This window comes from Podarcis gaigeae (genome assembly GCF_964106915.1).
Source record: "Podarcis gaigeae genome assembly, chromosome: 9".
Classification (NCBI taxonomy): domain Eukaryota; kingdom Metazoa; phylum Chordata; class Lepidosauria; order Squamata; family Lacertidae; genus Podarcis; species Podarcis gaigeae.
The window spans coordinates 77,565,627-77,589,062 of NC_139685.1; the positions used below are offsets into that span (position 1 = coordinate 77,565,627).

The following is a 23,436-nucleotide window of genomic DNA, read 5'->3' on the forward strand; positions in this document are numbered from 1 at the left end:
ATAAATTCCTTTATAGAAATATACCCTTCTACTTAGGAACTACTGTCAACCCAAATGTTTCTCAACTTAAATTAGTTTTGTTACCTGGCTTCAAGAACTTTAATTAACTTCATCTGTTTATTTGCATTTTCTTGACTCAGTTGATACTACTGCCAATCCAAATTAACTGGTTGTTCCCAGGCTTCTGCTGCAGAGAAGCAGCCGCATATGATTTCAGGTGTGGGGAATGTGGGCATGGTTTGGGGAAAATATAGATTATTTGGAACAGATACATTTGGAAAACGCCCCTGATGATGTATGGATTAATTCAATATCTACTGTTTCTTAAAGCATTATATAGTTGTATATATGAAAATAATAGTATATACAAGCAACACACAAATTGCAAGTACTGCAACTCACACACACAAAAGGACCAAGCTATATTACTAACTGAAGCAAAAGTCTTACGTTGGCTCATTGTAGTTAAAGCCAAATTTTCTTTCTTTTTTGTCTTTCAAGGGAAACTAGCTGCTCTTCAATCTCCTGTTGGTACATTTATTACAATAATGATGTGCCTGATCCTTTTTTTCGCCACCGTTGGAGCTGTTGCTTTTTGTAAGTTCAACTCCTTTTGCACAGAAAAGCCTTTAGTATTATCCTGACTTGGTTTATTTCATTGTGAATAAGACTATCAATCTAGCCTCTTCTAAGACCTTTTGTTGTTGTTGTTTAGTCGTTTAGTCGTGTCCGACTCTTCGTGACCCCATGGACCAGAGAACGCCAGGCACCTCTGTCCTCCACTGCCTCCCGCAGTTTGGTTAAACTCATGCTGGTAACCTCGAAAACACTATCCAACCATCTCGTCCTCTGTCGCCCCCTTCTCCTTGTGCCCTCCATCTTTCCCAACATCAGGGTCTTCTCCAGGGAGTCTTCTCTTCTCATGAGGTGGCCAAAGTACTGGAGCCTCAGCTTCACAATCTGTCCTTCCAGTGAGCACTCAGGGTTGATTTCCTTCAGTATGGAGAGGTTGGATCTTCTTGCAGTCCATGGGACTCTCAAGAGTCTCCTCCAGCACCATAATTCAAAAGCATCAATTCTTCGGCGATCAGCCTTCTTTATGGTCCAGCTCTCACTTCCATACATCACTACTGGGAAAACCATAGCTTTAACTATATGAACCTTTGTTGGCAAGGTGATGTCTCTACTTCTCAAGATGCTGTCTAGGCCTGTCATTGCCCTTCTCCCAAGAAGCAGGCCTTCTAAGACCTTTTACATCCTCTTAATTTCAAAGAGTGAGCTAAGGGCGTGGTTAAATCTTGCCTGTTGAAATAAACACCCCTGAAATCTTGTCCCTAGACACTTTAGATCAGAGGTTTTCAACGACGGCTCCCTTGACCTACTACATTCTTTCTGCAGCTCCTCTGTGGGGCTCAGGAGCCCAGTTAGGTCACCCCTTGCCTGCAGAGCTGGCAGCCCCTCACCCCTTTTCAAACACCCTCCCTTAAGGAGTATTCCCTCCTCTCTTCTCCCCTTTTCCCCAGCCAGAGTGGTGTAGTGGTTAAGAGCAGTGGACTCGTAATCTGGTGAACTGGGTTTACTTCCCCGCTCCTCCACCTGCAGCTGTTGGGTGACCTTGGGCTAGTCACACTTCTCTGAAGTCTCTCAGCCCCACTCACCTCACAGAGTGTTTGTTGTGGGGGAGGAAGGGAAAGGAGATTGTTAGCCACTTTGAGACTCCTTAAGGGGAGTGAAAGCCAGGATATCAAGTGCAAACTCTTCTTCTTCTCTCCTTGGGAGTCCTCTGGGCAGCCGCTGCTGCTGCCCTTGGTCTCTGAGCTGCCCCCCCCCTTGCCCCAAAGAGAGGTGCCTCTTCTAAATGCCCCACAGGGGCCTGGAAAGCTGCTGCTTCTACTTCTTCAGCGCTCACTCATAGTCAAGTAAGATTGTCTTCCATGAACACAGTCTTAACAGTGAGTCCATAAGTGACTGTAGAGGCCAATTCTGGATCCACACATCCTTCCACAGTGGGGACATAGGTTTCCGGGAAGAAGTTGATCATGGTGAGGGTTTGGCAAATGTGCCTTCCTCTTAGCACGTTTCTCCCTTTCTTCCTGAGTTCAAGCATCTACCAAGTCCATGACACCTTTGGTAAAGCCTGTTCTCCAATTGAAGCTCTCACAGGCCAGTATTGCCCAACTGTCAGTGTTTATATAATCTTTTTTTAGATTTGTCTTTGAGAAAGTCTTTAAACCTCTTTCATTGTCCACCAGCATTATGCTTTCCATTTTTAAGTTTGGGATAGAGTAGTTGCTTTGGAAGACGAAAGATGGCATCAGAGGGGGGAAGGAAGGAAAGAGGGACAGAGGCCAATGCTGTCCATGGCACCCCTGACCATCAATCAAGGCACTCCAGAGTGCCATGGCACACTGGTTGAAAACCACTGCTTTAGATACTTCCTAAGCCAACATAATGGGACGCGGGTGGCGCTGTGGGTTAAACCACAGAGCCTAGGACTTGCCAATCAGAAGGTCGGTGGATCAAATCCCCACGACGGGGTGAGCTCCCGTGGCTCGGTCCATGCTCCTGCCAACCTAGCAGTTCGAAAGCAAGTCAAAGTGCAAGTAGATAAATAGGTACTGCTCCGGTGGGAAGGTAAACGGCATTTCCGTGCGCTGCTCTGGTTCGCCAGAAGCGGTTTAGTCATGCTGGCCACATGACCCGGAAGCTGTACGCCAGCTCCCTCGGCCAGTAAAGCGAGATGAGTGCTGCAACCCCAGAGTCGGCCCGACTGGACCTAATGGTCAGGGGTCCCTTTACCTTTTAAGCCAACATAGCTTTTGGGCTTCAGAAACTCACCTGTACAGAGTGAAAATGTGGGTCCATTGAGCTCAGCATTGTTGGAACCAGAGAGAGCTCACCTTGTTTTTTAGGCTCCAAGCAAAAGAGAGGTAGTTTTGATTAATACAAATTGTGTAGTGAAGACCCTTTTACTTGTCCAAGCCTTGTAAATTTAAAGCAATTTTTGCTGGAATGCTGCCTGCTCTTCTAGTCTGAAGATCTGGTTGTGAAGGGACTGCTTTATTTGGTGTTGAAAAGAGGTTCAGGGATAAGGCACAGGGAATGTTGATTCAATATTAGCCCTGGGAACCCAATGTAGGAGTGCAGCCATACACGTACTAGTGTGCTGGAACACCATTTCTTTTCCTCTTTTCTAGATCATGAGCGATCGAAAAAAATAGTCTCCCTACGAACAGCAGTTGCGAAGATTAGGGAGTTTATGATCAAAAAGCAACCATCCCTCAAACGCAAAAATGGTAAGCAATGAGTTGCTTGGTGTTCGTCTGTCTTGGGAGACAACGAAAGAGTGGAGTCAAATTGTTGGAAGGTTACAGCACATGCTGTAGCTGTAGAGACTGATACAGGAGAGACGTGTTTTGCTGTAGTTGGGGCAGATGAAGGTGTCCGGTTGTACTATTGTAGATGCACCATGGAGCTTCTTCTCTCTGCACTCCTCCCAGCACTCATTCCTCTTCTGGCCATTGCTATGGATGCACAACGTGTCTCCAGCCACTGTAGTCGTCTGCAAGGGATTCCCACACAGTGGGGTTCATGGTGCCGGTCTTAATGTCACATCTTTGTAGCACAGAGCCAGCTCCATGTAGAGTACATCTTTGGGTATCCAAGGAGGCAATGGATTAGTTAGTAAATTCAGAACCATTCCTACCCCACCACACCCAGGGTTATTCTTCTGCAACAGAACTTATTTCCAGTCTTGTCTCAGCAAGGAGCATAGTGGATGGGTTGTGGTGGGACTGAGTTAGGCGCAGTATCCATGTGCAACCCCTTCCCCAGAAAGAGGGGCAGCTGTTCCCCCTGCAGTTGCTCATAGGACTAGAAATTTTGCAGATATCACAACTTTTGTCAGTAGTTTAGATAGCTAAATCTTTCCCACCTTATGACATAAGTATTTTGGCATGGGCTCAGTTAAAAGCAAAAGTATACACTTGGGGGTTCCATTTGGGTAGAAGTTTGAGCTGCTTTCTGTCCTTGGTGATGTGAGCGAGGATTGCTCTTATATGGGCACTGTATTAGAATTCTGATCTTCTTACATGAGGTAGAATATGACAAGCCACCAGAATCTGGGAAATGGCTTTCTAATATATCTGTATAGCTGTTGAGATACAACTGCCTTGAATTGTTTGCATCCTTTAGATTCTGTAATACTTAAAGCAGCTCAGAAGTTGGCAGAAGAATTGCTTGTATGGGATGCCAAAGCACGTGAAGTACAAGCTGGAATTGGTAAGTTATTCTAAAACAGCAATGCTTAAATTTCATAGTATGGAGAGAACCCGCCTTGAGACTGAACTTAGATTCCTTCATCTGCATATTTCTTGAAGGTACAGTTTCGACTAAACTGCCAATCAGTCTCAAATACCCACCTCCTAGAGAAGATGTATGGAGGGGGAGTCCGTTGTACCCCCACTCAGACATCTGCACTGGCTGACACTCTGTTACTGAGGAAAATTCAAGGTGTAACTATTAGTATACGAAGCCCTCAACACTTTGGGACCAGGTTACTTGAAGGATCACTTCATCCCATATGTTCTCTCTTGCCTGCTTAAGTCTTTGGAACTGACATTTATACAAGTGTCACATAATGTTTGTTCTTCACTTGCAAGAACTGATCCTTCAGTCTGGCCGCCTGTACAAATGGAACTGTCTGCCCATTGATACTAGAGAGGCACCTCTCCTGTGTTGTTTTCTATGCCTATAAAAACGGTTTTGTTTAGGCAAGTTGTACAATTTTATTATGTATGGGGGAGTATTTAAAAAATTGTGACAGATAGGTAGCCGTGTTGGTCTGCCATATTCAAAACAAAAAAATTCCTTCCAGTAGCACCTTAAAGACCAACTAAGTCAGTTCTTGGTATGAGCTTTCGTGTGCATGCACACTTCTTCAGATACACTGAAACAGAAGTTTCCAGACCCTTCTATATAGTGAGAAGTTGGGGAGGGGTATTGGCAATCACCCATTCCCACCACCCTTCTGAGTAATACCCCTCCCCAACTTCTCACTATATAGAAGGGTCTGGAAACTTCTGTTTCAGTGTATCTGAAGAAGTGTGCATGCACACGAAAGCTCATACCAAGAACTGACTTAGTTGGTCTTTAAGGTGCTACTGGAAGGAATTTTTTTGTTTTAAAAAATTGTGGTTTTATATATTTTGATAATTTGAATATGCCTGCTATTTATAAAAGCTGTTTTATGTGCTATTTTAATGAATATCAGGTACTATTTGTATGTAAAACACTTAGAGACATTTTTTGATTGAGCAATATGTTAATCTTGTTAAATAAATGAGAAAAATGGTTGCAAATCTATTGATGAAGGCAAAGATGGAAATGGAAATAAATAAATGGCACTTCATTTAAATAAGTGTATTTGTTATCAGAACAAACATTTCAGAAAGTCAGATCTCTATAAATTATGCTGGAGTATAATGAGTATAACCTCCCCCAACCCTATTTTCCTTCCCTATTCCTGCCTTGATTGAAAGATGAGATTCATGCAAAAATGCAGTTAAAGTGGATCCACCACAAAGGGGCTCTCTATTTCCTTGAAAACAATGAAAGGACGTGGGAAGGTGCAAGAGACTTTTGTGAAGATGAAAAAGCCATGTTGATTTGTATTGAAACGCAAGCTGAGGAGGTGAGTAGAACACTGAAATGCAGTAAAACCAAGGGCACAATCTTCTGAAATGGTACAGTCTCAAGCCTGGATAAATGTATGTTGATTGGTTGAAGAGTGTGGGAGGAGATTATGAGCTGCTGTGTGAGGTGAGAGTTCACAACAGGGGACGTAAGGTCTCCTTGGACAGGAGTCTACACTACCCAGATAAGAGATGAGATGAAGCCCATGGGTGTCTGAAGACTGACTCTCTGATCCAAACTACATCATCTGTAGCAAGGTGATGGGCAAAGCCTTGAGGGTGATGGCATTTTCTATTACAGTGGTACCTCGGGTTACATACGCTTCAGGTTACAGACTCCGCTAACACAGAAATAGTACCTCGGGTTAAGAACTTTGCTTCAGGATGAGAACACAAATTGTGCTCCAGTGGCACGGCGGCAATGGTAGGCCCCATTAGCTAAAGTGGTGCTTCAGGTTAAGAACAGTTTCAGATTAAGAATGGACCTCCGGAAAGAATTAAGTACTTAACCCAAGGTACCACTGTATGTTGCTAATGCTAGTGGATTTCATAGTGGATTGGAAATGGTATGAAGTACAGTGGTACCTCGGGTTAAGTACTTAATTCGTTCTGGCGGTCCGTTCTTAACCTGAAACTGTTCTGAACCTGAAGCACCACTTTAGCTAATGGGGCCTCCTGCCGCCGCCCCACGATTTCTGTTCTCATCCTGAAGCAAAGTTCTTAACCCGAGGTACTGTTTCTGGGTTAGCGGAGTCTGTAACCTGAAGCATAAGTAAGCTGAAGCGTATGTAACCCGAGGTACCACTGTAGTGGAGGAAAAGGAGGAGGAGGACTTGGCCAAGGGGCAAAGAGGCAGTGCATTAGGGGGTTCTAAGTGCAATCTCAGACTTGGGCTTGAAGGTGGAGTGGCAATTTTTACCTCCTCAGGTGACAGGTGGGGAAGTGGTTGAAAGAGAAGATCCAGTTGACAACTGGGAAGGAAGGCCGCCACACAAGTGAGAGATGCAGATACTATCAAGCAGATGTAAAGAAATTGTGGTGAACTTCTGCCAGTTCCAGACCTATAACGCCTCTTCTTGTTCTGTTTTGTTTATTTTCATCCTGCCTTTCACTTTGTGCAGTCCCAAGGTGGCTCATGGCAACAATTAATACAGATACAACTAAAAACAAACAATGAATTAAACACATGAGCCTGTTTTTCGAAAATCTCACTGAAAACGCCAAATCTATTTAAAAGTATGTACACAAACAAAAATCCTTTCTTGGGCCACTTTCACAGTTTAAAATCCAATGTCTATTTCCAGCTCACATGTCTAGAAGTAGCATCCCTAGATGATCATGGCTATGCCATAACTGTAGCACCCTGCTTGTGGTTAACGCTTAGCTGGAATGAAATATTCAACGCAGCAATAGAGAAATTAAAATAATAATTTATTTGTCAGACAAATAAATGAGAGGCTCAGTGGTATATGGTTACCAAGCTCTGGCCTGGCCTCTTGCCATCCTGGCCAGCACTTATATTCCCTTAATCCAGCCCCCTTTGCTCCTCCTGTGGCTGCCTCTGTCCAATCAGCCTGGTTGAAATTCCTATTGGCTGTTTGGTAGAACCAATCACAAAAGATACACCCACAAAAGATACACCCACTTCCTTGCCCTTATAAGGGAGACAAAGAGCTATATATAAATGACAAATAAGTAATAATATATCTTACATGGAATCTTAATTACCAGCTCACCTCTTGCCCTCCTTGCCCTCCTTGCCCTATTGCCTTCTAAAACAAATGTTTAATCTTACATTTTTATGTTCAACAGATGTCAAGGATCTTGAGTTTCACATCAATATTGAAAGATTTCCTTCATTTGAAAGTTTCTAAACAAATGCCTGACAACCATATATATATCAAGAGTGCTTGGATGGCGTCTTCTGTCTAGCAGGGGGGCTAGGCTGGTGGCTGACTTAATTTCAGGATAAATACAACTCTTACAACCATATGAAATAAGAATCTAGCATTCCTTAAATCCTTTGCATAATTACATTTAAGCCAATATATTTAAGCTAATATATTTCATTCACTTATCATAGGTAGCCTTTTAAAAGAATAAAGCCTTTGTAAAGTAAAAAGGAACTCAGTAAAAAACAGCTTTTAAAAAGAAGCCTCTTCAGTTTACACCTCCCCCCTTTCCCCCTCCTTTCCCAGCCAGCTAGATGCTTCTTCTCCAGCCAAGCCAGTTGCCTTTCCCAACATTTAACCTTTTTAACTCTCTCAGTTTAAGAAAAAGAAACAGCTTTTAAAGATTTCTTTAAAATGCTCTCTTTTTCTGCCAGCTAGATGCCTCTCCATTGCTCTTGGCCTTTTTAACCTTGGAAAGAAGATCTGGCTCATTTTACTGGGAGGCACATTGGTATTATTTTACTATTTACCCTTGCCTTTAATTGTGTTTTCTCAGCCTTGGGGCAGCATATGTAATTCTCCCTTTTTTTATGACTTTGAGAATTGTTTTTCTACTATAAATCAATGGGGCCCCCTTGTCTTAGGAGAAAAACCTCTTGCCAAGGTTCTTTCTGCCTGGCATGAAACATTTGAAAATCTAAGCCCATTTAATTTAGGAACCTGATCAAGATATAAGCCAATATAAGTCTTGATTAAAAATGCAGTCTATATTCAAATGCCACATTCCCCCCTTTCAAGCTCAAGGACCTTCATCCCAAGTGTCCTTGATAGCTTGACCTTCATCATATTCCTGAGGTAAAGCTCTGTATAGGGCCATGATATGAGGTAGAGTTTCATTTGAAACCATCTTGCTAATTGTACTTCTAAAACATGAAATGATACATGGCATCATACACAAAACCATTACCACTACTGTCAAGAAAAACAAGCAAGACAATAGTATCCCTTTGAGTCCTGTGACATTAGGTAACCAATTGGTGAGCCATCCCATATCCCATCCTTCCCATGTTTGTACTGGGACATGTGCTATATTCTCCATCTTTGTGGCCAACACACGGATTGCCTCACCATTATCTGAAATGTTAAAGCAACAGGCATTCCCTGTCAAGTTCAAGACTCCACATAGGCCTCCCTGCCTGGCAAGTACATAATCCATTCCCATTTTCAGCTGCAAAATGGCGGCTCTACTTTCATCCAACTGTTGTGCAATAAGTCTCAAACTCTGGGCCGTTGCATTGGTTACAAGTTCCACTACTGCTTGCAATCGAATTATTCTGTTTAGATTATAAATAGGATCCCGTGCCCCTTGTATGAGCTCACCAGGATTCCAGGAGGCAGGATCATAATAGGCTATAATGCGCTCTGGTGGCCAATCATCAGTACCGCTCCAACTTTGGGTACTTCCTCCTGCTATATGAGAAATATCAGCATTCCTTCGTGTTCGCCTGGCCGAACTAGTGGGCATAATCCACATTGGTGGTAATACCCAACCCAAGAAACAAGTCCCACTCCATTTGGAAGGGAGCTTTTTGTATGCCCATTCTCCACATATCCACCACAACCATCGGGTCTGAGGTTTTTGGTACGTGGAGTACAGAAGGCGAAATACCAAAAGAGGTAGAGAGTTCACAGTGCAGTATGTTAGATTGCCTTTTTCTGTCACAGTTATGTTCCACACCACTTTCCATGCGTGAATAAAAGGAGGTGCACAGGGCAAGGTATTCCGAGTTCGATAGGTAGTACCGTGTGCCCAGGTATGACTATTCTTAATATAATCCCAAGTATAGTGACAATGAGAAGAGCCTATCATGGGAGAATCAGCTGCATCTGATGATTTATGTACACAGAATTCCCCTTGTACAGGTATAACTCGTAATGGTTTAGTTGAGTTCCATCCGGGGAAATTCTGTATTTCTGTTTGGTGTGGCATTTCGCTTACCATACCAATGGCATCTAATGGTATCGGTAATAAGGGCATACCTCCCTCTGAATCATCTGGCCCAAGAGAGCAAACAAGGCAATTGGTCCTATTTGCAACATTGGCTACCATTTCAGCTAAGCCTACCCACATATTGTGGTCATGGCTGAATCCATATTTAGCCAATTTGGTCAGATTCAAGGACCCTTCCCCTTCCCAAGGGATCAGGATTAATAATAAAATCATGTTGATGTCTAGTATATGCATTCCTTCCACAAAAGATTACCTTATTGTGATAGCAAATAATTATTAGCCCCAATATAATTCCCCCAGTGACAGAAATGGGGTACCACCAAGACCAAAACATATATCCCGAGGATCCCCAATGAGTAATATCTCTGATAATTGTTCCACAAGGGGGCAGTCAATCAATTGTATTAGAGAATCTTTCCGTTCACAGTCGCTGGTTCAGACGCTCCTCAAGCTTCAGGCGTGCGCAGGTCAGCCAGCTTCCAGGTTGTGGCTGCAGCAGGCCGGTCGTCAAATGTTGCCCGTGACCTAGCCCGTTCCCGGTAGGGCTAGATACAGGGGTTTTTGGAGAGAGTTAGTTTTAAAGGATTAGAGGGGTCACCTTTGCACGTCCAACTGCCTTCGGACTTCTTCAAACGAGAGTGATGAATCCAGGGGGTCACCTCAGCTACCTTCACCGCTGTTGGAGTAGAGAGCAAGACGGTGTAAGGTCCACGCCACTTTGGTGCAAGTGGATCACGTTTCCACTCTTTCACCCATACGCTATCGCCAGCCTGGAACTGATGAATCGGCTCGGCAATGCTGCACGGCGTGCGTTCGAGGGCCCACCTGTTAAGAGAAACAAAAACACGGGAGAGAGATTGCACTTGTCCCTGTGTCACATGATCTCCTATTTGTTTAAGGTCAGCTGGAATATCCTGAACAAAGGAGGGCGGTCTCCCATACAGGAGCTCAAAAGGTGACAACTTAAGTCTTTTTGTGGGTGCACACCGAACACGAAACAGTGTTATGGGTAACACATCTACCCATCCCAATCCCGTTTCCTGGGTTAATTTTGCCAATTGGGTTTTCAGAGTCCGATTCATTCTTTCAGTTTTCCCTGAACTCTGAGGCCTATATGCTGCATGCAGTCTCCATTTTACTTGTAGGACTCGACATACATCTTGTACTACTTGATCAATGAACGCTGGCCCATTATCACTTCCAATGCATCTAGGTAATCCAAACCTTGGGATCAATTCAGTGAGGAGTCTCTTAGTTACCTCTCGTGCCTTTTCAGTTCGGGTGGGAAAAGCTTCAACCCATCCGGTAAGAGTATCTACAAACACAAGGAGATACTTGAATCCCTTAGAAGGGACCAGCTCTGTGAAGTCCACAATTAGACTTTCCATGGGGACATATCCCACATGTTGAATTCCAGGAGGTTGTACTGGTCCCTGCCTGGGATTGTTTTTAGCACAAAGAACACATTTCTGTGAAATGCAAGTTGCTAATTGTGATAGATTAATAATATACAACTTCCGACTGAGACTCTCTCTGGTTGCAGTACCGCCAAGGTGAGTAGATTCATGATAATTTCTTACAATTGTGCCTGCTAGATGATGAGGTACATAAATCCTATTGTCCGGCAGGATCATCCAACCGTCCTTCACAACCGCTCCTTCCTGTTCAGCCCACTTCCTCTCTTCTGGGGTATAGTGAGGTTTAACTTCTTCTGGAACTACCTCTGGTATGAGGGCTGCTATAAATCCTCCCACAGGCTTTTGGGCTGCCTCTCGGGCTGCTTTGTCAGCAGCATGATTTCCTCTGGTTATTGGATCCCTTCCTCGTCCATGACCTTTGCAGTGCATTACAGCAATCTGTTCTGGAGCCCATACTGCTTCTAACAGGATTTCTACTTCAGGTCCATATTTCAAGGCCTTCCCGTGGGCTCCTATTAGACCTCTTTCTTTCCATAGAGCTCCATGTGCATGCAGGGTTAAGAAGGCATATTTAGAATCAGTATAGATGTTTGCCTTACATCCAGCTGCCAATTGCAGAGCTCTAGTTAAGCCTATAAGTTCAGCTTTTTGTGCTGATGTGCCAGCAGGCAAAGCTTCAGCTTCCACAACTTCCTCATTGGTGACCACAGCATATCCTGCTCGTCTGGCACCTTCATGAAGGTAACTGCTACCATCCGTATAATATACAACATCTGGATTTTTCAATGGTTCATCTTTCAGATCAGGTCTACTGGAATAAACTTCATCCATTACTTGGAGACAATCATGTGATTCCTCATCATCTACCTCTGGTAGGGGCAGCAAAGTCGCTGGATTGAGCATATTCACTACTCGTAGATGAATCCTGGGATTTTCACACAATAGGCCTTGGTATCTAGCCATCCTTGGGTTCGTTAGCCAATAACTACCCTTATATTCCATGAGTGTCAGAACAGCATGAGGTACATTCACATACATCGTCTGGCCGAAGGTAAATTTATCAGCTTCTTTGACAAGGCTTGCAGTGGCCGCTACTGCCCTTAGGCATGGAGGCCATCCTTTTGCTACTGAGTCCAATTGTTTAGACAAATAAGCTACTGGGCGGTTCCAACTTCCTAATCTCTGGGTCAGGACTGCAGCTGCAATCCCATTCTGTTCATGTACATACAGCTGAAAGGGTTTTTCCGAATTAGGCAATCCAAGGGCTGGGGCCTCCATAAGTCGTTGTTTGATAACTAAAAAGGCTTGTTTCTGCTCAGGTCCCCATACGAATGGGTCCTTTTCTGCACCTCGAGTGCTTTCATGTAAGGGCTTGGCCAGACTGCTGAAATCAGGTATCCATAGTCTACAAAACCCTGCTGTTCCCAGGAATCCTCTAAGTTGTTTTCTTGTGGTAGGTTCCTTGATAAGGCAAATAGCTTCTTTCCTCTCTGGTCTCAATGCTCGTTGTTGGTGTGAGATGTCAAAGCCCAAATATTTGACCTTTTCTAAACATAACTGTGCCTTTTTCTGGGAAACTCGGTAGCCAGCTTCCCAGAGCAAGTGGAGCAGTTCCTCTGTCCCTTCTTTACAGGTATTAAAATCCTTTGCCGCTAGTATAAGATCATCTACATATTGCAGAACCACCTTTTCTCCCGGTATTGAGGGGTAACTTGTTAGATCCCTCGCCAAGGCAGTGCCAAATAAAGTTGGGGAATTTTTAAATCCCTGGGGCAATCTTGTCCAGGTTAGCTGGCCTTTTGTTCCTGTCAAAGGGTCTTCCCACTGGAAGGCAAATATAGGTTGGCTCTGTGGTGCCAGCCGGCAACAGAAGAATGCATCTTTCAAGTCCAATACAGTAAAAAATGTTGCTTCTGGTGGGATCAAACTCAACAAGGTATATGGGTTTGGTACATTTGGGTGCAAGGTCTCGATAGCCTGGTTTACGAGCCTCAAGTCCTGCACTGGCCTGTATTCATCTGTCCCAGGTTTTCGAACAGGCAAAAGGGGTGTGTTCCATTCTGATTGGCAAGGCTTAAGCAGACCATATTTTAATAGGCGGTCCAAATGTTTCTGGATGCCCTCTGCTGCTCGCCGGGGTAAGGGATATTGCTTTACAGATACGGGGGTAGCCATAGGTTTTAGGGTTACTACAATTGGAGCTATATTCTTAGCCATTCCTGGTGGGCTATTTTCGGCCCATACTCCTGGTGGCACCTGTAGAGTTCGGAGGAGCTTGTTTAATTCTGTATCCAATGTGGGTTGGACTTGCAGGGCTGACATTAGGCGCCATGATTGTTCCTTAGGTACTGAGAGGGTAATTATTCCTGCTGCTTTTGATGGCAGTTTCATTTCTGGACCTCGAGGAGTGAAGGTGATTTGGGCCTGCAATTTGGACAGCATATCTCTGCCTAAGAGAGGTATTGGACACTCAGGTATATACAAAAACTGATGGGTTAAACGATGTCCCCCAATCTGGCATTCCAAAGGTTGGAGGAAAGACCTCTTAGCTGACTGTCCAGTGGCACTTTTAATGACTACACTTTTGGATGCCTTTTTCTGCAATAGTTCTGGGAGTACTGAGTATTCAGCCCCAGTATCAATCATAAAGTCTATTAAATGGCTCCCTAATTGAATCGTGACCGTGGGCTCCTGGAAGCCTAACTTTATGGAGTCCGGTCGTTCCTAGTCTTGAGTAAAATCCTCTTCTGCCAGTCCAATGAAATTGTCTCTATTCTGTCCTTGTCCTGGTCTCTGATATCTTCCATTTCGGATCATTCCCCGTCCCCGTCCCTGGTTTCTTGGGCCGGAGCCTGGGCCTGGGCCTGGGCCTGGGCGTACTTCTTCCAACCTCAGGGGTTCAGGACACTCCCGCTTCCAATGACCCTCCTTCTTGCAATTTGCACATTGATTCCTTCCCAGTGGTGGATTCCTTCCTCGCCCTCTCCCTCCATTTAAGGGGCGGTGGTCTTGCTTCACTGCTGTGGCTAGCATTACCATCTTTTCCTTCTGCCACTTCTTCTTCTCTTGCTTCTCAGCCTCATCCCTATTCCGATAAACTCGGCGTGCAATGGCCATAATTTGGCTCATCAGCATCCCTTCCCATCCTTCTGATTTCTGAATTTTCTTACGAATATCAGAAGCGCACTGGGCCACAAATGTAGCAGTAATCATTCTGCTGTTTTCAGGGGCTTCAGGGTCAAAAGGAGTCCATATACGATAGGCTTCTTGCAGCCTCTCTAAAAAGTCTCCTGGACTCTCATTTGGTTTCTGTTCTACTTCTGAGACTTTAGACATATTAGTGGGCTTCTGGCATGCCCTGCGGATACCTTGCACAAGCGTCTGGCGGTAGGTGGTAAGTCTGGCCAGATGAATTCCATTGTTTGGATCCCAATTAGGATCTTCCAAGGGAAAGTTATCTTGGAGATGACGGTCAATATTAAAAATATTTCCCACTCTGGCCTGCTCACGCAAATATATCTGTGCCTTTTCAATTATGTCTCTCCTTTCCTCAGTGGTGAAAAGAGTATTTAGGAGCTGGCGACAATCTGTCCAAGTAGGGCTATGAGTATTTACTATTGAAGTCACCAAGTCCATCATAGCCTGAGGTTTTTCTGCAAAAGATGGGGTGTGTGTTTTCCAATTCATCAAATCTGTAGTTGTGAATGGAATATATTGCAGGGTCGAAGTTCGAGGTGGCCGTGGTCCGGGTTGCCCGTTAACCAGCGCAGGCTCCTCAAGTGCATCAAATACTCTTCTAAGAGGGGCTACTACGTGATCTTTCTCTTCGCTTTGCTCTAGGGGCCTCAAATCATAGGGGATGGTATTTGTCCCAAGGCGTTCTTTTAGCAGCTTTATACGCCTGGCTGTATTGCTTGCTGACCGATTAAGGTCTCCCTGTAACTTCTGTAATAATTCTCTAGGACTTGGATGTACAGGGGTTTGGGGTGGGCAATCAGTTGTTCCACTAAAGGAGACTGTAGATGCAGGTCTATTAGGAGTCACAGGTGGAATAACCACTTCTGCTTGGGCTTTATTATAGGACTCCAATGCCTCCTGAAGATATTTATCATAATCTATCAAGGAATCAAGCTCTGTGACTCCACTCCCATTATTCATTCCACTTTCTTGCCTTGGGGTTACAACTGGCGGAGTGTTTGAATTAAGCTCCCTTCGATGTGGAGCATAGGGTGGAGGTGGAAGCACCTCTTCCTCTGGTCCCTCAAAAATGGGTTTGAGTTTATTTGGCAAGATTCCTTTCCTAGCTTCAGCTTTTACAGCCAATAATTTGCATCGTTTGACTTTGCATTCCCTTATCCATGGAGGATTTTTATTTAATGTGCTCAGCCAGGAATCTATATATGGAAATTGTTCTGGGCACCCTCCAGTTTCTTTGGCGATATTAGACCAAAGTTTGCTTACTAAATTTATATCAAAAGTTCCCTGAGATGGCCATTCAGTATTTTGTTTCGGCCATTCTAGTTCACATAACGTTCTCAAGCGCTCTGGCGTCATTTTGACTCCATATGCCCCTGAGAAGGCTTTCTTAAAATTATTTAACATACACTCAAGAGGTGTATTTTCCCCCTTTGAACCCCCAACTCCCATTGTATGGCCCTGTGAAGTATCCACTCAGTCACTCACACACACGCTTTGTGGGTTTCCTTGCCTAGTGAAGTCGCCTTACTAAGAACCGAAGTACTGCCCACTCCACACTCAGGTCAGCTACAGATTGCTCTGTACTTTCTCACACATACAATGCGCTAGATACTTCACCACACTCTACCTCCCAATTTTCCCTTTTCCTCCACCAGACCAACATCTGATGTACCCAACCACCTAGCGTACTCAGTTTCCCCTTACTGAGACGCAGAAGTTTGATCAAGACTTCTCTTCCTCCCAATTAATTGGAGGGCCAAAAATCCCTTTGTGCACTTACCCTTGGTTGGTTCCCTGTTTCCCCCGGTCCGTCGCCGCCAGTGAGCAGGGTATCAGACAGACGAGTCTTCTGCGTTCCCCCTGGAAAAATTTACCAGTGCGCGCTGGGTAAGCAGTGGTCCTCTCTCTTGTACCCTGCCCAGTAGGGCGAAGGGGCTGCGTTCCAGCAGACCACTTATCCGAGTCACAGTGGCACCATAAAATGTAGCACCCTGCTTGTGGTTAACGCTTAGCTGGAATGAAATATTCAACGCAGCAATAGAGAAATTAAAATAATAATTTATTTGTCAGACAAATAAATGAGAGGCTCAGTGGTATATGGTTACCAAGCTCTGGCCTGGCCTCTTGCCATCCTGGCCAGCACTTATATTCCCTTAATCCAGCCCCCTTTGCTCCTCCTGTGGCTGCCTCTGTCCAATCAGCCTGGTTGAAATTCCTATTGGCTGTTTGGTAGAACCAATCACAAAAGATACACCCACAAAAGATACACCCACTTCCTTGCCCTTATAAGGGAGACAAAGAGCTATATATAAATGACAAATAAGTAATAATATATCTTACATGGAATCTTAATTACCAGCTCACCTCTTGCCCTCCTTGCCCTCCTTGCCCTATTGCCTTCTAAAACAAATGTTTAATCTTACATTTTTATGTTCAACAGATGTCAAGGATCTTGAGTTTCACATCAATATTGAAAGATTTCCTTCATTTGAAAGTTTCTAAACAAATGCCTGACAACCATATATATATCAAGAGTGCTTGGATGGCGTCTTCTGTCTAGCAGGGGGGCTAGGCTGGTGGCTGACTTAATTTCAGGATAAATACAACTCTTACAACCATATGAAATAAGAATCTAGCATTCCTTAAATCCTTTGCATAATTACATTTAAGCCAATATATTTAAGCTAATATATTTCATTCACTTATCATAGGTAGCCTTTTAAAAGAATAAAGCCTTTGTAAAGTAAAAAGGAACTCAGTAAAAAACAGCTTTTAAAAAGAAGCCTCTTCAGTTTACACCTCCCCCCTTTCCCCCTCCTTTCCCAGCCAGCTAGATGCTTCTTCTCCAGCCAAGCCAGTTGCCTTTCCCAACATTTAACCTTTTTAACTCTCTCAGTTTAAGAAAAAGAAACAGCTTTTAAAGATTTCTTTAAAATGCTCTCTTTTTCTGCCAGCTAGATGCCTCTCCATTGCTCTTGGCCTTTTTAACCTTGGAAAGAAGATCTGGCTCATTTTACTGGGAGGCACATTGGTATTATTTTACTATTTACCCTTGCCTTTAATTGTGTTTTCTCAGCCTTGGGGCAGCATATGTAATTCTCCCTTTTTTTATGACTTTGAGAATTGTTTTTCTACTATAAATCAATGGGGCCCCCTTGTCTTAGGAGAAAAACCTCTTGCCAAGGTTCTTTCTGCCTGGCATGAAACATTTGAAAATCTAAGCCCATTTAATTTAGGAACCTGATCAAGATATAAGCCAATATAAGTCTTGATTAAAAATGCAGTCTATATTCAAATGCCACATAACGACAGGCAAATCTTTTTACCCCTAGTCTTAAATTCAGTTCCGTACTTTCACAAAAGAATAATCATTCAGTTTATTCACATGGTAGTATGTACTTCTCCGATATACACATTTTTGTATGCAATTTTGCCCAAACGTACACAATTTGCAAATCATTTCCCTTAATGTTTTTGTATGCTATTTTCTGTAACATATGCATTAACAAGCACCCTGGTGTTTTACTGCTAGTGTTTTATTCTGAACAGGCCTTGCATTTCTTCTTCTTTTAAATATAATTTTTATTAAATTTTACATAATTTTTCCAACACAGCATCTCCAACACAACATAACAATCCTTGGCTGTCATAGCCTAGGACTTCCATCAACCCCTTCTAATGGTTTTCTGAATTCCTTTCTAATTATGCATTTTATTACTATGCTTATTGTTTTAGACCCAATCTTACATCAGCTAATCTTAATACTTCTCACAATAATCTGGATAGTCCACTTTACAATACTCCTCCTTACAAAACTTCTTGCAATCCTACAAGCGATGTTAAGTAGTTACAGTTGTCTTTCAAATACAACATAAATTTCTTCCAGTCCTTTAGGAAAGGCTGGTCCCGTTGGTTTCAAATTTTCCCTGTAAATCTTGCCAGCTCAACGTAGTCCATCAATTTTATTTGCCACACTTCTTTTGTTGGCATTTCTTCTTGCTTCCATCTTTGGGCTAATAATATTCTTGCTGCAGTGGTCACATATAAGAACAGTTGTTTTTTTACCATTTTTTTAATTTCTGTACCTACGACACCCAATAAAAGAGCTTCTGGTTTTTTTGGAAATGTATATTTCAACATTTTTTTCATTTCGTTATAAATCATTTCCCAGAAGTCTTTCACTTTTTTACATTCTCAATACCTATGGTAAAATGTGCCCTCTTTTTTGTTACATTTCCAACATTTATTATTCGTTTTATACATTTTGGCTAGTTTCACCGGTGATATATACCATCTGTACATCATTTTCATTATATTTTCTTTTAATGCACTGCAGGCAGTAAAGTTTATTCCCTCTCTCCATAACCTCCCCCAACCATCTATTGGTATATACTATGCCCTATATCTTTAGCCCAATGTATAATTACTGATTTGACTTCTTCATCTTTTAGATGCCATTCCAATAGTAACTTATACATTTTAGATAATATTTTAAACTTATTGTTTAACAGTTCCAATTCAAATCTCGATTTAATATATCCAAATCCATTTTTCCTTTTATCTTCTTTAAACATTTCATTGACTTGACGATAATGCAACCAATCATTCACGAAAATTTTAACTGTGGAATCTCTGTATACCAACATCCCACACAACGATGGTTTACAAGCTATAAGGAACACCATTTCAGATAAAACCACAGCGGACTTTGCCACCAAACTCTGCCAATTTGTCCTTACCCACAACAACTTCAAATTCGGTGATGACCTGTTCCTTCAGATCAGCGGCACAGCAATGGGCACCCGCATGGCCCCACAGTATGCCAACATCTTCATGGCAGATTTAGAACAACGTTTCCTAAACTCCTACCCACTCAAACCTCTCTTGTACCTGCGATACATTGACGATATTTTTATCATCTGGACACATGGTCAACAGACCCTGAACACCTTCCACCAGAAATTCAATGATTTTCTTTCTTTTTTTAAATATATTTTTATTAAGATTTTTAAACATAAATGCACATATGATAATCAATGTAACATATATCATAACATAGTTTCTTAACATCTTTGGACTCCCTCACGTCTCCCGCTCCCACTTGCATCATTGTCAATTCTTGCCCGCAATTTATCATCTTATTTACATTATTATGTCTCATTCATTTAGAATATAATCTAGTAATTCTCCCAAAGGTTTATGATTTTTCCTCAACCACATTTAACGTCCTAATTGCATCTGATTTAGTGGTGGCCAATTATTTATGATCTAGCTTCCATCTTAACATTCAACCAAATTGCAATGCTTTTTTAAATAAATCTTGAATTTCTTCCAATCTTCTTCAACCTTCTCTTCTCCCAGGTCTCGGATTCTGCCGGTCACCTTGGCTAGTTCCATATAGTCTATCAGTTGCATCTGCCACTCTTCCAGTGTGGGTAGATCTTGAGTTTTCCAATGCTTAGCGATGAGTATCCTTGCTGCCGTTGTTGCATACATAAAAAATGTTCGGTCCTTCTTTAACACCTTCTGGCCGACAATACCCAAAAGGAAGGCCTCTGGTTTCTTAGTGAAGGTATACTTAAATACCTTTTTCAGCTCATTATATATCATTTCCCAGAAGGCCTTCACTCTAGGGCAGGTCCACCAGAGGTGAAAGAATGTTCCCTCATTTTCTTTACATTTCCAACATTTATTATCAGACAAATGGTATATTTTGGCAAGTTTAACTAGGGTCATGTACCGTCTATATATCATTTTCATTACATTTTCCTTCAAAGCATTACATGCAGTGAAGTTCAACCCGTTGGTCCACAACCTTTCCCAGTCCTCAAACATAATGTTATGCCCAATGTCCTGTGCCCACTTTATCATAGCCGATTTAACCGTTTCATCTTGTGTATTCCATTTTAGCAGCAAGTTATACATTCTTGAAAGTACCTTAGTCTTAGGTTCTAACAGTTCTGTTTCCAATTTCGATTTCTCCACCTGGAACCCTAACTTTTTGTCATTTTTAAAAACTTCTTTAATCTGAGCGTAATGTAACCAGTCACGCACTTTATCCTTCATTTTCTCCAAACTCTGCAATTTCCAATTGTCTCCATCTTTTTCTAATATTTCCCAATATTTTGGCCATTTGGCCTCCATATTGGGTCTTTTTCGGGCCTTAGCTTCCAGCGGTGAAAGCCACCTTGGAGTTTTATTTTCCAATAAGTCTTTATATTTTGTCCAGACATTAAACACTGCTTTTCTGACAATATGGTTCTTAAAGGCCTTATTGATCTTAACCTTGTCATACCATAAGTATGCATGCCAACCAAAAGCATTGTTAAAACCTTCCAGATCCAGAACGTCAGTGTCCTCAAGAAGTAGCCAGTCTTTTAGCCAGCAGAAAGCTGCGGCCTCATAATACAGCTTTAGGTCTGGCAGGGCAAAGCCCCCTCTTTCTTTCGCATCAGTTAATATCTTAAACTTAATTCTGGGCTTTTTGCCCTGCCAGACAAACTTAGAGATGTCTCTCTGCCACTTCCGGAAGCACTCCGTCTTGTCCACAATCTGCAATGTTTGAAACAAAAACAACATTTTTGGCAATACATTCATCTTGATAGCAGCAATTCGGCCTAACAAAGAAAGTTTCAATTTTGTCCAACTATCTAAGTCTCTCTTAATTTCTGACCAACATTTTTCATAGTTATCCTTAAATAGACTCAGATTTTTTGCTGTTATATTTACCCCTAGGTACTTTACTTTTTTAACCACATTTAATTCTGTCTCTCTCTGAAACCGTTCTGACTCTGTATTTGTCAAGTTTTTTTCCAATACCTTAGTTTTCTGTTTGTTTAATTTAAATCCCGCCACCCGACCAAAATCTTGAATCAGTTGTAATACTCTTTTCGTACTAGATTCTGGCTCCTGCAGAGTCAAAACTAGGTCATCTGCAAAAGCTTTAAGTTTGTATTGTTTTGCTCCGACCTGAATTCCTTTCACCAACCGGTCCCCTCTAATCATGTTCAGGAGCACCTCCAGAACCGAAATAAACAACAAAGGGGAAATAGGGCAGCCTTGTCGTGTTCCTTTTTCAATTTTAAACTCTTCTGTAACCACGTTGTTGACTATCAATTTAGCCTTTTGTTCTGAATATATTGCATCAATCCCATTCTCAAAACCCCGTCCCACTCCCATTTCTTTTAAATTTCCCTTCATAAATTTCCAGGAGATATTGTCGAAGGCCTTCTCCGCATCTATAAAAATTAACACTGCTTTTGTGTTTATATCTGTTTGCAAAAGTTCCAAGATGTCAATAATGTTCCTTGTGTTAGCAAACAAATGTCTACCTGGGAGAAAGCCTGCCTGGTCCTTGTGAATTACTTCATTTAAAACTTTTTTAAGTCTACTTGCCAGAATGTCTGCAAATATTTTGTAATCCACGTTTAAAAGAGAAATGGGACGATAGTTCTTAAGTTGTGTCTTTTCAGCTTCCGATTTTGGTATCATTGTGATAAAAGCTTCCTTCCACGATTCCGGTGCCCTCTTCCCCTCCATGATTTCATTGCTGACCTCCATCAATGGTTGTATCAAATAGTCTTTTAATGTCTTATAATACTTGGAGGTCAGCCCATCTGGCCCTGGAGATTTGCCCAATTGCATGTTCTGAATGGCTTGTTCAAACTCTTGTCGTGTTATTTTGCAGTTCAGGATTGATCTATTTTCTTGTGACAGTTTTGGTAGCCTATTTAGAAATTCAATGATTTTCACCCCACAATCAACCTAACTATGAATCAATCTATGCAAGAAATACATTTTTTGGACACTACTATAAAAATACAGGATGGGCACATAGACACCACCTTATACCGTAAACCAACTGACCGACAAACATATCTACATGCCTCTAGCTACCATCCCAAACATACCAAACAGTCCATTGTATATAGCCAGGCACTACGTTACAGCTGCATCTGTTCCAATTCTACAGACAGAGACTCTCACCTAAGAGATCTACAGCAAACCTTTTTAGAACTAAAATACCCAACAGATGAAGTTAGACAACAGATCAACAGAGCCAGACTGATACCCAGAGAGAACTTGCTGCAAGACAGACCCAAAAAAGAAAATAACAGAACACCTCTAGTCATCACATACAGCTCCCAAGTTAAAACAGTACAACGCATCATCAGAGATCTACAACCTCTCCTGGACAATGACAGTTCTCTTTCTCAAGCTCTGGGAGGAAGACCTTTCATTGCCTACAGACAGCCACCCAGTCTTAAACAACTCCTAACCCACAATAATACTACAACCAGACCTAAAACGGACACTGGCACCAGAGCCTGCAATAAACCCAGATGCCAACTTTGCTGCCACATACACCCGGACAACACCATTACTGGCCCCAACAACATCACACATACCATCTCGGGACTATTTAATTGCTCATCGTCTAACATTGTGTATGCCATCAAATGCCAACAGTGTCCTTCAGCTCTCTATATTGGACAAACAGGCCAGACCTTACGCCAAAGAATAAACGGACATAAATCGGACATCAGGAATCACAAAACAGAGAAACCAGTAGGAGAACACTTCAATCTCCCAGGACATTCTATACAAGATCTCAAAGTAGCTGTTTTACTACAAAGGAATTTCAGAAATAGACTGGAAAGAGAAGCTGCTGAATTGCAACCTATCACCAAACTTAAAACCATGGAGAAACCTGGTCTGAACAAAGACCTTGGATTCTTATCTCATTATACATGACAAAGCCATTTTTCACCTTTTCACCCCTTGCTTTTTCCTGTAAGACCTATTGCAGTCGTTAAGAGTCGTCAACAGGCTCATCACAGCTATCTGCCAATCACCCATTCCCACCACCCTTCTGAGTAATACCCCTCCCCATCTTCTCACTATATAGAAGGGTCTGGAAACTTCTGTTTCAGTGTATCTGAAGAAGTGTGCATGCACACGAAAGCTCATACCAAGAACTGACTTAGTTGGTCTTTAAGGTGCTACTGGAAGGATTTTTTTTGTTTTGACTATGGCAGACCAACACGGCTACCTATCTGTAACTGTTCATAGATGGCCCAATTTGTATTCATATTTATCTTTTTCACATTCACTGCCTCTAATGGTGAGAGCCACCATGGTGTTTTACGTTCCCAATAGATTTTTATATGTATCCCATACTTCATACAGTGACTTACGAAATATGTGGTTTCCAAATCCTTTAT

At 42.4% G+C, this 23,436-nt stretch overlaps 1 protein-coding gene across 3 annotated transcripts in view; it reads left to right on the forward strand.

The window, feature by feature from the left end:
* The window catches only part of LOC310852813 (C-type lectin domain family 10 member A-like), a 33,256-nt gene that overhangs the window by 4,831 nt on the left and 4,989 nt on the right, over positions 1-23,436 (forward strand). For all 3 annotated transcript variants that reach the window (XM_083756872.1, XM_083756874.1, XM_083756873.1), the window contains exons 5-8: positions 502-597; positions 3,198-3,296; positions 4,195-4,281; positions 5,541-5,692. In XM_083756872.1, the coding sequence (XP_083612998.1) occupies positions 502-597; positions 3,198-3,296; positions 4,195-4,281; positions 5,541-5,692 (434 nt within the window). The remainder of the gene's footprint in view (positions 1-501; positions 598-3,197; positions 3,297-4,194; positions 4,282-5,540; positions 5,693-23,436) is intronic.